This window comes from Rhinolophus sinicus, chromosome 8 (genome assembly GCF_057876585.1).
Source record: "Rhinolophus sinicus isolate RSI-liver-muscle chromosome 8, RSI-T2T, whole genome shotgun sequence".
Classification (NCBI taxonomy): domain Eukaryota; kingdom Metazoa; phylum Chordata; class Mammalia; order Chiroptera; family Rhinolophidae; genus Rhinolophus; species Rhinolophus sinicus.
This window is the reverse complement of record NC_142508.1, coordinates 34,661,708-34,676,030: the sequence shown is the minus strand read 5'-3', so window position 1 is coordinate 34,676,030 and position 14,323 is coordinate 34,661,708. Positions and strand designations below refer to the sequence as shown.

Here is a 14,323-nt window from a genome sequence, read left to right as displayed (position 1 = left end):
CCTGTGCGTCTGTCTGTCCTGAGGGCTCTGTGCTTTCCTGCAGCTGCACAGCCCAGACCAGAGGAAGGAGAGGACATGATCCCCACCCTCACAGCCCTGCTCTGCCTCGGTGAGATTGACAAGAGGAGGGAAGCCCTGGTCTGGGAGGGACCCCACCCACATCCAGGCCCTGGTCAGTCAGGAGGCCCCAGGGCTCAGGAGGCTCACGGGGAGGAGGGCTCTGCTCAGGACTCAGGGCAAATCTCTCACAGGGTCTCTCTTCCAGGACTGAGTGTGGGGCCGAGGACCCGAGTACAGGCAGGTAAGTCTGTCCCCAGGTGTCCCAGGTCCCATCTCTTCACTGGGGACAAGGGGCCATCCCATGGGCAGCTGGAGATGGAGAACAGATCTGGGTTGACAGATGGGGAGTGTCTGGGAGGTTTGGGGTGGAGAGCTGGGAAGTGGGAGTGGGGAGTGTCTCTAACCAGCTTCTCATTCCTTCCAGGGACCCTCCCCAAGCCCACCATCTGGGCTGAGCCAGGCTCTGTGATCCCCTGGGGGAGCCCTGTGACCATCTGGTGTCAGGGGACCCTGAAGGCCCAGGAGTTCCATGTGGATAAAGAGGGAAGCACAGAGCCCTGGTACACATGGAAGCCACTGGAGCCCGTGGACAAGGCCACATTCTCCATCACACACATGACAGAGCGCACTGCAGGGAGATATCGCTGTTACTACCTCAGCTCCACCAGCTGGTCACAGCGCAGTGACCCCTTGGAGCTGGTGGTGACAGGTGAGAGGGCACTCAGGGTCCCAGGCTCAGCCTCTGCCCTCAGGAAGGGGGTCTGCTCTCAGGGTGTCTCCTCTCATAGACCAGCCCTAGGGGGTATGAGGGAGGTGTGAGCCCTATTTAATACTCTGCCTCCTCTTCTTCTAGGGTCCTACAGCAAACCCTACCTCTCAGCCTTGCCGAGCCCTGTTGTGACCTCAGGAGGGAACGTGACCCTCCTATGTGGCTCAAAGGAGGGATTTGGCAAGTTCATTCTGACTAAGGAAGGAGAACACAGCACCCCCTGGACACTGGACTCACAGCGACACTCCAGTGGGGATTTCCAGGCCCTGTTCCCTGTGGGCCCCGTGACCCCCAGCCACAGGTGGTTGTTCAGATGTTATGGCTCTTACAGGAACACCCTCCAGGTGTGGTCACACCCTAGTGACACTCTGGAGCTCCTGGTCTCAGGTGAGGAGCCCAAACCTGTTTTCTTCGTGTTTGTGTGGTCAGCTCTGACCGTACCCAGGACAGCCCCCATCTAGGAAGGGAGTGAGGGGGTTCTAAGGGAGGGTCACCCCAATGAGAATCTGCCCCTGAGAGGGATGGAGAACAACAGGACCCTCCCAGTCCTGCCCCTTCCACACACCTGTCACCAGAATTCTCCAGGTCTTGGAGTGAGGGCCTTGTGGAGGCCACAGGGCAGGAGAAGAGTGGGAACAAATACAGCGTCTCTGTGGGGAGCACCAGGCTCTCATCCTTCTCTTGTCCTTTGCCCAGGACACTCAGGGGACCACAATCCTTCATTCACTGGACCCACCTCCCCAGCTGGTGAGTACCTGGGTCCTCTTTACTCAGAGGGAGCACAGACCACCCCAGGTTAGTTCTGAGTCTCTCAGAGGATGTGATGTCCCTCAGATATTCAAGGACCGGGTTGTCTCCTGGGCGGCTGCGAGTTGGGGGGAGAGCCAGGGCCGGCGGCACCAGAAGAGTCCAGGGGCTTTGAGGCTGACAGACGATGGGTGGGGCGGTCACGGCAGAGGGAGATATATGGGGCGGGATCCACGGGCAGAGTGGGTCTCACTGCTCCCAGAGGTGGTGATGTTGCACAGGTCCCTTCTTATCTGGGTCTCATTTCTCCCTGTGTAGTGCAGTATATCTCAAAGGACATCTCAGTCCTGTCCATGCAGGACGCCACCTCAGGTGTGCAGAAGTGAAGAACGGGCAACGTTGGGTGTTTGAGGTGACAGGGAAGATCAGAACAATGACACAGGTGATGTCCCGAGCACTTTCCTGTCAGCCCTCTGGTGCTCAGCCTGTTCTTATCGAAGGAGAAACATCAAAATCAAACAAAAATAAACAAGGGCTTGGAGACCAGGCTCTACGGGATATTAAATCGCAGCTCTGCTGATTTCCAGCCCTGGGACCATGGACAGGCCACATTCTCTCTCTGAGTCCCAGTTTCATTGTCCGTGGAACGTGTCCCCTACCACCTCCCTCACAGGTTTGCTAAAAGATTTAGGTGAGACCCCAGAATCGGAAGCCCTCAGCATGGTGCTCAAGAAATGGCAGATCCATCCTTGTGTCCCCTCCCAGATATACACATGGAAAAGTCCAGGCAGGTCCCATGGGGAGTGTGGGGTCAGCAGGACTGAGGATAGATCCTCGCAAGACATGAGGTTTGGGAATGGCAAAGAGTCCTTCCCACACAGGCCGCGGCTCTGAGTGGTCCTATTTAGGCCCCCCAAAGTCTCTGATGGGTTGCTGAGTTGGAGTGACAGTGCAGAGGTGCATTCAGCTCTAGCTACAGGAGAGAGCTGGAGCACACAGGGACCAGGGAATAGGCCATTACAATCAGATAAAGATCCACCAGAGCATGAAGCTGGTGTGTGCCTAGTGGAGCAGCATGAGGAGAGCACAGTCCTGGGTTCAAATACCAGCTCTACCACTTCCATGGCGACCTAGGTCATCAGATTTATCTCTCTGAGCCTCAGTTTCCTCACCTGTGAAATGTTTGGAGGTGGGGTTGGCATTCCCATGTTGCTTGATTGTTGTGAGATTTAGAAATGATGAATTCACTGACCCCAGAACGTGCCTGGCACACAGTAGGTGCTCAGTTAAATGGTATCACTGGTTCACTCATGACATCACTTGTCCAAGGTCTTCAAATGTACCAGAAAGTTCTGATCGGGGTCTCGCTGACCTTCATCCTGCTGCTCTTCCTCCTCCTCTTCCTCTTCCTCCTCAAGCACCAGCACAAATGCAGCAAGTCAGGTGAGTAGATGGGAAGACCTGGTCTATCTGAGAGGTGAGACCTTCTTCTTCTTCTTTTTTTTTTTTTTTTTTTAAATTAAATTTATTGGGGTGACAATTGTTAGTAAAATTACATAGATTTCAGGTGTACAATTCTGTATTACATCATCTATAAATCCCATTGTATGTTCATCACCCAGAGTCAGTTCTTCCATCACCATATATTCGATCCCCCTTACCCTCACCTCCCCCCCACCCCCCTTACCCTCTGGCAACCACTAAACTATTGTCCGTGTCTATGAGTTTCTGTTTCTCATTTGTTTGGTGAGACCTTCTTCTAAAGACACATGAAGTGACGTCTTAGGGCACCAGCTAAAATATGGCACCAAAAAGATAGAAAAAAATGTTCATTTTTGAAAATTCTCTTAATTAAACAATCAAAAATTTCTAGGAAACTCTTTCCATCCCAACTTGCACCTCAAGTCTTGGGGTGGTGATGTGGAACTCCCATGGAAGTGTAGCATCGAGGGGCAGGGTCCCACATGGAGGTAGCAGGGGTGTACCAAGCACCTGAAGGGCCACGCTGGTGATGGGGCGGGGTGCCACGTGAAGGTGTCATTGTCAAGGGCAGTGGGGAGTGGGCAGGGTGGGGAGGGGTGGGGGAAGATGTGGAAGTGGTTGGGAGTTTAGTTGATTGGAGAGAATATATAAATATCTTGGGGAAAAATGTCTGTGAAGGATTTATAAATATGCAAAGGCAGTTGGCAAGAAAGAAGTGAGGTGTTCTATTGGAATTAGAAATGTCAGTATAACCTCATTAAAAAAATGTGTATATATCAATTGACATAGAAATGGTTACAGGTAAGTGTTTGTACTGTGTGTCCCAGCTACGTCCACTGCACACAGTGACAGCCCAGTAGAAATAAACATACCCATCACCGATCTTGGTTTTTAAGTACCATACTCTATTAGAATAAAGAGGTTTAATAAGGACAGACTTAGACTTTTAAAACTTTTCTTTCAGTTTCATAAAAATTTATTGAAACCATCCATGCAAATTTTGTGTGTTACCATTTAGTCTTATTTACATTGAATTCCAAATGGACCGGGGTGGGGATCAGAGTCTCTGAGATCTTTTTTTTTTTTTTTTTTTTTTACAGGAGGATGAGTTTATTTCCTTTTTTTTTATTATTATTAAATTTATTGAGGTGACAATTGTTAGCAAAATCACATAGATTTCAGGTGTACAATTCTGCATTACATCATCTATAAATCCCGTTGTGTGTTCATCACCCAGAGTCAGTTCTCCTTCCATCACCATATATTCGATCCCCCTTACCCTCATCTCCCACCCCCCACCCCCCACCCCCCTTACCCTCTGGCAACCACCAAACCATTGTCTGTGTCTATGAGTTTCTGTTTCTCATTTGTTTGTCTTGTTCTTTTGTTGTTTTGGTTTATATACCACATATCAGTGAAATCACATGGTTCTCTGCTTTTTCTGTCTGACTTATTTTGCTCAGCATTACACTCTCAAGATCCATCCATATTGTCACAAATGTTCCTATATCATCTTTTCTTACTGCCGAATAGTATTCCATTGTGTATATATACCACAACTTCTTCATCCATTCATCTATCGAAGGACATTTTGGTTGTTTCCATGTCTTGGCCACTGTAAACAAAGCTGCAATGAACATTGGAGCACACGTGTCTTTATGTCTAAATGTTTTCAGATTTTTTGGGTAGATACCCAGGAGAGGGATTGCTGGGTCATATGGCAATTCTATTCGTAATTTTTTGAGGAACCTCCACACCGCCTTCCATAACGGCTGCACCAGTCTGCATTCCCACCAACAGTGTATGAGGGTTCCTTTTTCTCCACAGCCTTTCCAACATTTGTTACTATTTGTCTTGTTGATGATGGCCATTCTGACTGGGGTGAGGTGATATCTCATTGTGGTTTTGATTTGCATTTCTCTGATGATTAGTGATGTTGAGCATTTTTTCATATGTCCATTTGCCATTTGTATGTCCTCTTTGGAGAAATGTCTCTTCAAGTCCTCTGCCCATTTTTCAATTGGGTTGTTTGTTTTTTTGTTGTTGAGTTGCATGAGTTCCTTGTATATTCTGGATACTAGCCCCTTATCGGAGGCACTGTTTGCAAAAATCTTCTCCCATTCAGTTGGTGGCCTCTTTATTTTGTCAATGGTTTCTTTTGCTGTGCAGAAGCTTTTAAGTTTCATATAGTCCCATTCGTTTATTTTAGTTTTTACTTCCATTGCCTTTGGAGTCAAATTCATAAAATGCTCTTTGAACCCAAGGTCCATAAGTTTAGTACCTATGTTTTCTTCTATGCAGTTTATTGTGTCAGGTCTTATGCTTAAGTCTTTGATCCATTTTGAATTAATTTTGGTACATGGTGACAAATAGCAGTCCAGTTTCATTCTTTTGCACGTGGCTATCCAATTCTCCCAGCACCATTTATTGAAGAGGCTGTCTTTGCTCCATTGTATGTTTTTAGCTTCTTTGTCAAAAATTATCTGTCCATATTTATGTGGTTTTATTTCTGGGTTCTCAATTCTATTCCATTGGTCTATATGTCTGTTTTTCTGCCAATACCATGCTGTTTTGATTATTGTGGCCCTGTAGTACAAGCCAAAGTCAGGAAGTGTGATACCTCCATTATAGTTCTTTTTTCTTAAGATTGCTTTGGCTATTCGGGGTCTTTTGTGGTTCCAAACAAATCTGATGATTTTTCGTTCTATTTCTTTAAAATATGCCATTGGGATTTTGATGGGGATTGCATTGAATCTGTATATTGCTTTGGGTAATATGGCCATTTTAACTATGTTGATTCTTCCAATCCATGAGCACGGAATGTCTTTCCATTTCTTTGTGTCTTCTTCAATTTCTTTCAGAAAAGTCTTATAGTTTTCAGCATATAGGTCTTTCACATCCTTGGTTAAGTTTATTCCTAGGTATTTTATTCTTTTTGATGCAATTGTAAAAGGAATTGTTTTTTGAATTTCTATTTCTGAGATTTCATTGTTGGTATATAGGAAGGCAATGGACTTTTGTGCGTTGATTTTGTAGCCAGCAACTTTACTGTATTCGTTGATTGTTTCTAATAGCTTATTGGTGGAGTCTTTAGGGTTTTCTATATATAGCATCATGTCATCTGCAAAGAGTGATAATTTAACTTCTTCATTCCCAATTTGGATGCCTTTTATTTCTTTCTCTTGCCTGATTGCTCTGGCAAGGACTTCCAACACGATGTTGAAAAGCAGAGGTGATAGGGGACATCCCTGTCGTGTTCCTGAACGTAGAGCAAAGGGCTTCAGTCTTTCTCCATTAATTATGAGATTAGCAGAGGGCTTGTCATATATGGCTTTTATTATGTTAAGGTATTTTCCTTCTATACCTATTTTATTAAGTGTTTTAATCATAAATGGATGTTGTATCTTGTCAAATGCTTTTTCTGCATCAATTGATATAATCATATGATTTTTGTCCTTTATTTTGTTTATGTGATGTATCACATTGATGGATTTGCGTATGTTGAACCATCCTTGTGCCCCAGGGATGAACCCCACTTGGTCGTGATGAATAATCTTTTTAATGCATTGTTGTAATCGATTTGCTAGAATTTTATTTAGGATTTTTGCATCGGTATTCATCAGAGATATTGGTCTGTAGTTTTCTTTTTTTGTGCTGTCCTTACCAGGTTTTGGTATCAGGGTAATGTTGGCCTCATAAAATGAGTTGGGGAGTACTGTTTCTTCTTCAATTTTTTGGAAGAGTTTGTGCAGAATTGGTATTAGGTCCTCTTTGAAGGTTTGTTAGAATTCACTAGTGAAGCCATCTGGTCCCGGACTTTTGCTTTTGGGAAGGTTTTGGATGACTGATTCAATTTCGTTACTGGTGATCGGTCTGTTTAGATTTTCCAGTTCTTCATGGTTCAGCCTTGGAAGGCTATATGTTTCTAAGAACTTATCCATTTCTTCTAGGTTGTTGAATTTGGTGGCATATAGTCCTTCATAGTATTCTTGGATGATCCTTTGTATTTCTGTGGTCTCCGTGATAACTTCCCCTTTTACGTTTCTGATTTTGTTAATCAGTGTCTTCTCTCTTTTTATCTTAGTAAGTCTAGCCAAGGGTTTGTCAATTTTGTTAATCTTCTCAAAGAACCAGCTCTTTGTCACATTAATTTTTTCTATTGTCTTTCTGTTCTCTATTTCATTTATTTCTGCTCTAATTTTTGTTATTTCCTTTCTTCTGCTGACCTTGGGTTTTAACTGTTCTTCTTTTTCTAGTTCTTTAAGGTGTAACATGAGGTTATTTATTTGGGAATTTTCTTGTTTCTTGAGATAGGCCTGTAATGAGATAAATTTCCCTCTTAAAACTGCTTTCGTTGCATCCCAAAAATTTTGGTAGGATGTATTTTCATTGTCATTTGTTTCTATGTATCTTTTGATCTCTCCTCTAATTTCTTCTTTGACCCAGTCTTTCTTTAAAAGTATGTTGTTTAGTCTCCATGTATTTGTGTTTTTTCCCGCTGTCTTTTTACAGTTGATATCCAATTTCAAAGCCTTGTGATCAGAGAATATGCATGGTATGATTTCAATCTTTTTAAATTTGTTGAGACTGATTTTATGTCCCAATATATGGTCTATCCTTGAGAATGTTCCATGTACACTAGAAAAGAATGTGTAGTCTAATGTTTTAGGATGAAGTGCTCTATAAATGTCAATTATGTCCATTTCATCTAATGTGTCATTTAGGGCTACTATTTTGTTATTTATTTTCTGTTTGGATGATCTATCCATAGCTGTCAATGATGTATTTAAGTCCCCTAGTATAATTGTGTTTTGGTCAATTTTCCCTTTAGTTCTGTTAGTAGTTGCTTGGTGTATTTCGGTGCTCCCTGACTGGGGGCATAAATATTGATGACTGTTATGTCTTCTTGTTTTACAGTCCCCTTCACCATTATGAAATGTCCATCTTTGTCTCTTGTTATCTTTTTCACCTTGAAGTCTGTTTCATCTGATATCATTATGGCTACACCTGATTTTCTCTGGGCACCATTTGCTTGGAGTGTCAATTTCCACCCTTTCACTTTGAGTCTATGCTTGTCCTTGTAGCTGAGATGTGTCTCTTGGAGACAGCATATGGTTGGGTTTAGTTTTTTGATCCAATCTGCTACTCTGTGCCTTTTTATCGGTGAGTTCAGTCCATTTACATTTAGGGTGATTATTGATATGTGAGGATTTCCTGTCATTCTATCTTTAGTTTTCTGGTAAGGCTGTGTCTCCATTGTTTCTTTGCCTTTTTGTTGTTGTCTATTATTTCTGTGTGGTGGTATTCTATGATGTTTCCCTCTGTTTCTTCTTTTATTTCAGTATATATTTCAGTTCTGGATTTTTTTTGAGTGGTTACCCTTAAGTTTATGTAAAAGTAAGTTTGATATTTAGAGTATTCCATTTTCTTCAGCACGCTTACTTTCTCCATTCCCATATTCCGGTTCAGGCCTTTACTCTCCCCCTTTTTGAGTTTCGGTTGCCACAAATTGTCCCTGTTGATGGTGGTCAAATAGCCTCCTTTAGTATTTCTTGTAGTGCAGGTCGTGTACTAGAAAATTCCCTCAGCTTCTGTATGTCTGGAAAGGTCTTTATTCCTCCTTCATATCTAAAGGATATCTTTGCTGGATATATTATTCTTGGCTCATGATTTCTCTCTTTCAATAGTTTGAATATTTGGTTCCACTCCCTCCTGACTTGTAGAGTTTCTGCTGAAAAATCTGATGATATTCTAATGGGCTTTCCTTTGTAGGTTACCGTCTTCTTTTCCCTGGCTGCCTTGAGGATTCTTTCTTTGTCGTTGATTTTAGACAGCTTCAGTACAATGTGCCTTGGAGAAGGCCTGTTGGGATTGAGGTAACTAGGTGTTCTACTTGCTTCTTGGATTCGAGGGTCCAGTTCTGTCCACAAATTTGGGAAGTTCTCATCGATGATTTGTTTGAATATATTCTCTGTTCCCTTCTCTCTTTCTTCTCCTTCTGGTATGCCCATTATTCTTATATTGCTCTTTCTGATGGAGTCAGAAAGTTCTTGTAGAGTTCTTTCATTTCTTTTAAGTCTCAAGTCTCTTTCTTCTTCTATCTGTGTCATTTCCAGGTTTCTATCTTCGATGTCACTGATTCTTTCCTCCATCTGGTCAACTCTACTACCTAAGCTTGTTATTTCATTCTTAATTTCTTCTATTGAGTTCTTAATCTCCAGAAATTCTATTTGGTTCTTTTTTAAAATTTCAATCTCTTTCGTAAAATGCTCATACTGTTCTTTAATTGAGTTTCTGAGTTCATTTAACTGCCTATCTGTGTTTTCTTGTATCTCGTTGAGTTTTTTCAGAACTGCAGCCTTGAATTCTCTGTCATTTAAGTCACATATTTCTGTATCTTTAAGTGCCTTTTCTGGAGATTTTTCACTTTCTTTCTGAGCTATCTTGTTGCCTTGGTTACTCATGGCGATTACTGGTTTACTATTTCTCTTCCTAGACATCTACAGGAGTGACTTCTGCAACAAGTTGATAGGAAGAGGTCTTTCTTTTGTTCAGCAGTTCTGTTTACTCCTGCAGGGATCCACCCAGATAGGTGGGGCCAGGGGCGGGGTGAGCTGTGAGAGGTGGCCCAGAGCAATGGTGGCGATCACCACCACAGCCTGTCCTGCTTCTACAGCTCTCTTCCCTTTGCCGGAACTAGTTGGGCTGTGGATTTGTGTTTGTGGGCCACAGTTCTCAAATATAGCAAATTTTCTGTTGTTTTTATCTGACACTGCTACTGTTTCGCTTCTAGCACCAGGCAGCTGGGGGCGGGGCGAGCTCTGGGAGGGGTGGGAGGGGGCGGCTAGTCTCAGTGCCTAAGGCTCCGTTCTCTGCTCGGCAGTGCGGGCTTAAACCACCATTTTCAGCCTTTTTCCCTCAGTCTTTTCTCCGAGGTCTCTGCCGTGAGCGTTGGGTTCAGCCGTGTTATATGCTGTCCCCTCAGCCCTGTGGAGCCCTGGCGGAGCCCTAGCAGTCCGATCTCCCGCAGCTGCGGTAGTTCTGGGAAGCAGCGAGCTCGGCGCACTGAGCTGGGTCTGAGTCCTGCGCCCGCGGAGCTGCGTCTCCGCTCACTTCTCACTTTCCTCCTCCCCCCGCTCGCGCGCGCGAATCTCCCACCTGTAGGTGATTTCAGTCAGTAGTGGGCCTCTTCATCTTGCCTGTCTGCTGTGCAGGGAGTCCTTTGTGGAGTTTTTGTTGTTTGATTCTTTGTGAATTCCAGGGGAGCTTTACAGAGGCTCACCTCACGCCGCCATTTTTCCCAAGCATTCCCAGAGTCTCTGAGATCTTAATGCAGCCCTGAAGGCTATGTTCTGGGGCATTTTAGAAGCTTGTCTCTAACTTTGTGCAGGTGTTTCACACCCTGAAGCTCAGGCCAGAGCACTGCAGAAAAGGTAACCTCTCCCCAGAGACACCCCCCCCCGGCCTCCCTCCCCCACCTGTGGCTCTATCACCACTGCCTAATGCCCTTGTGTTCCTCCCCTCAGTTCCAGGTCCAGCTCCACGGCTTGTGTCCAGGAGGAGAAGCAGTGTAATAGGGAAGGAGGTGAGGGCCTGCTGGGAGACAGGGGCAATGAGTGGTTGGGAGGGGTTCTGGGCTTAGGGCTGAGGAAAGATGAAAATTTCCACAGCTGTGTGATGCTAGGCACATTCCTGCACCTTGATGGGCCTCAGTCTCCCCACCTAAGATGGGGAGGGCTATGTGGGATAGCAGGATTGCAGCAATCTTGGCACGAGATAGAATCTTCTTGTTCTCCAGATGCTCCCATAAGAGATCCCCAGCCTGAGGAGGACAAAGAGATGGACAGTTGGGTAAGAATCCTGCCCTGTCCGGGGACCCTGCACAGGCTTGTTAATAAGCTACATCCATAGGACGCTTCTCTCTCCTCCTGTCACTCAACATTCAGCAGCCTCTGACCTTGCCTTTCCTCCTGAAAGAGGATACATTCAGGCTGCTAGGAGACCACTTCTCAGCAGGTTTTACTGATACCACATGGGCCCCTCCTTCTTGGTTCCCCTACTTGGAGATATATATATAGATATATATACATATATGTGTGTGTGTGTGTGTGTGTGTGTGTGTGTGTGTGTCACTTTCATCAAGTTTATTGAAATCTTATGCTGGGGAATTAGTTTCACTGAATATTGCTTCATGGCATAGAAAACCCCTTCCCCCAAAACTCCCCAAATGCAACACATGGATTTAATTAGTTATTATCTACTTGGGTCCTTTTAATTGTTGTACTTGTACTGATAGTGCTGCCATGGAGAGTTGTGTAGCTTGTGCCCTGCACAGTAAGACTCGTAGGGTTTGAGACCCTACCGGTGGGGTCTGAGTGGTGTGCCTTCTCTTTTCACACAAAGGCCCCCTATGGACTAGCCCATCGAGGCACGTGGATCCCCTGCCTTCCTTTTCCTCTGTTTATGCTCCTGCCTCTGGTCCCATGGATTTAGACGCAGTGGAGCCGCACAATAAGGTACCTTGGGTGCAGCAATTAGCATTTGGCTCCTACCGCACAGGAAGTCCACCCAGCTAACCTCACCGTGAGAATACACTATTTTCTGTTGTCAAATTTAATTACCCCCAGGTGTAGCAAGGTTCTCTCTATGCTCATGAATCCACAATTATTTGCAGCCCTGACCTGTTGCCTGAGCACCAGCCTCGTACGTCCAGCTACCTGTGAGCCGTCTCTATTGTCCATCCAGCAGGCACTGTAACATCTCACATGCAACTCTTAAACCCCCCCAAAGAGTTGTTTCTCCCACAATGTTCACTAACTCCAAAAAATCCAGAAGTCTTTCTCAATTCTTTCCTTGTCCCCACACCGATGTCAAGAGACATTTTATTTGTCACAGCAGGGAGAGGTGCCAATGGCACCCAGTGGCCAGGGATGCTGCTAAATACCCTGCCCGTCACAGGTCGGCCCCACCAACAAACACTCGCCTGGCCAAGCGTGTCCATTCTTCTGAGTGGAGGGACATTATCGTAACTAAAGTACTTCCTTCAGTCACTCTTTATGGTATCGCTATTTCATTTTCTCCCGAACACTTACCACCATCCCAAATTATCTGTTTCCTTGTTTATGAACTGTTCCCAACCCAGAGACTATCAATTCCTTGGGCACAGGGACCTTATCTGTCTTATTTGACCCCTGGCAAGTGCCCTGTCTCTCCATCTTTTGCTATGTCTCTCTCTATAGATAGATGTACACAACATACAGCATATATGTAAATAATATATATGTATCTATACAGCATATATATTATATATCTATATATCCTCTATATATACACTATACATATACTATATACATGTGTGTGGACATACTTGTATGTGTCTGTTGGGTGAAGTGATGAATCAAAGCTAGTTTCCCCTTATTAGTTCATTTACTTATTCAGTGAGTCAACAATACTAACTAGGGATCTATCTTTGCAAGGCTCTGTCACTGACTAGCTAATGTAAACAAGAATGAAGACACATCTGAGTAAGCTAGTAACATGATCTGATGGATGTTTTAAAGTCAGCTCTCTGGCTTCTGGGCAGAAACTTAACTAAAGAGGGATAAGTGAAAGCAAAGAGAGGAGTTTCACCCCCTCACTGTCTCCGCCTAGCAGAGGCCCGACAACAAAGACCCCCAGGGAGTAATATACACCCAGCTGAACCTCTCAGGGCTCAGACAGGGGTGGGCGTGGCCACTGTGCCTTCTGATCTGTCAGAGGAATTGCTGGACACAAATGCCAGACAAGTAGGAGAGGACAGGCAGATGGACAGTCGGGTGGACCTTTTCTGCTTCCAGAGCCCCGGCTTCTCCCCAATCCAGTCATGCACCTGACTCTCACTCTCACCCCTCCAGGATACTCCATCTGATGCCCCCCAGGATGTGACCTACGCCCAGCTGAACCGCTTGACGCTCAGACGGGGGACAAGTGCACCCCCTTCCTCTCCATCAGCAGAGACCTCAGATGAGCCCAGCATGTACGCTGCTCTGGCCATCCACTAGCCCGGGAAGGGCCCACACCCCACTCCAGGGAGGGGCCTGCAGGGACTGTGGAAGGTACAGGACCTGCCACCATGGAGACACAGCTTGTGACCCCAAGCCTGGGGACCTTGTGAAAGCAAACAGGATATCCAAGACCTTAGGAGTGAGCTAATTCTGCAGATTAAGATAATTATGAGCTCTACATTTTTAGGAATAGAGCAATACACTTCTACATAACCAATGGTTGAGAGAAGAAAACCCCAAATGAAGATATAACTATTTTTTTACTGAAAAGATAAAGTGAATCTTTTATATCAACACATATTTTTACCTACTGGTGATGCAAATGTTACATATCAAGGTCAAATGGGAAAATTAAGGGCCTAAACAAAATGATTAGAAAGAGACAAAAGCTAGCCACGCCCATCTGGATGAGATTTCCCCACTGTGTATTCTGGGGGTGGGGGGCTGGGAACTGTGGACTCAGAGGTGAGCGCAGACCAAAATCACCCCAGGTCCCCTGGATGTCCCCAAGGCATCTGCATTTCATTGACAGGACATGACCCTCAGAGCCCAGTCCCATGACTGAGGATTTCTCCCACTGAACCACTCTTGGGGTCTGACGTGTTTTGTGATGGGCTGATGGTGTCAGCTGCTCCCGAGAATCATGAAATGAGAGTGTGAGTGAGCACTTGGGGAGACATGAGTTTCCCTTCTGTGTCTGTGCTCCCCGATGCCCTGGTTCTCCTGTCATCTGTGACGCGGTCCCTTAATGAGCCCTGTCTCTACTCTGCCAGGTCCCCTCTGCTTCCTCATTGGATTATCTTGCCACTCCAAGTCTTCGGTTCGGAGCATGCAGTCTATTTTAATAAATCTGTAAGTTGGCATAACAAAGAGCTAGCCCGAGAGAGAGAAATCCAAAATGGTGTCCTAACATTCTCTCTGAACTCCAAGCCTGTCATTTTCCTCAGATGCTACCTGTGTAGTTTCTTCAGAAATGTCTCCACTTGGAATCGAGACATTGTTGTTTGAAGGGATCACCTGGTCTGTACTGCCTCTGAGAAACCCAGTTAAAAACACTGATCCTTGTGCAGTCCAGAGAATACAGTCACCAATATTGTGATGACTACATATGGTGCCAGATGGGGATCGTTTTGTAAATTTGGGAGGATCATTTTGTAAATTATATAAATGTCTAGCCACTATGCTGTACACCTGAAACTAATAAAATAATATTGAATGTCAA

The 14,323-nt window shown here is 45.1% G+C and overlaps 1 protein-coding gene across 10 annotated transcripts in view; it reads left to right on the top strand.

The window, feature by feature from the left end:
- Nucleotides 1-14,323, top strand: part of LOC109438641 (leukocyte immunoglobulin-like receptor subfamily A member 5) — a 15,188-nt gene extending 865 nt beyond the window's left edge. The window contains exons 2-13 of one of the 10 annotated variants that reach the window (XR_016021966.1): nt 44-109; nt 266-298; nt 483-769; nt 914-1,216; nt 1,526-1,576; nt 2,906-3,019; nt 10,449-10,491; nt 10,585-10,643; nt 10,857-10,909; nt 12,952-13,152; nt 13,634-13,757; nt 13,875-14,323. Coding sequence is in view for 7 of the 10 variants with exons in the window: in XM_088799997.1 (XP_088656123.1) it covers nt 44-109; nt 266-298; nt 483-769; nt 914-1,216; nt 1,526-1,576; nt 2,906-3,019; nt 10,449-10,491; nt 10,585-10,643; nt 10,857-10,909; nt 12,952-13,098 (1,156 nt within the window). In the remaining 3 variants the exon portion in view is untranslated. Of the gene's footprint in view, nt 1-2; nt 110-265; nt 302-482; nt 770-913; nt 1,217-1,525; nt 1,577-2,905; nt 3,020-10,448; nt 10,492-10,584; nt 10,644-10,856; nt 10,910-11,461; nt 11,575-12,951 lie in introns of those variants that run through there. The other 9 variants (XR_016021964.1, XR_016021965.1, XM_088800000.1 and 6 more) reach the window with 9 other exon arrangements.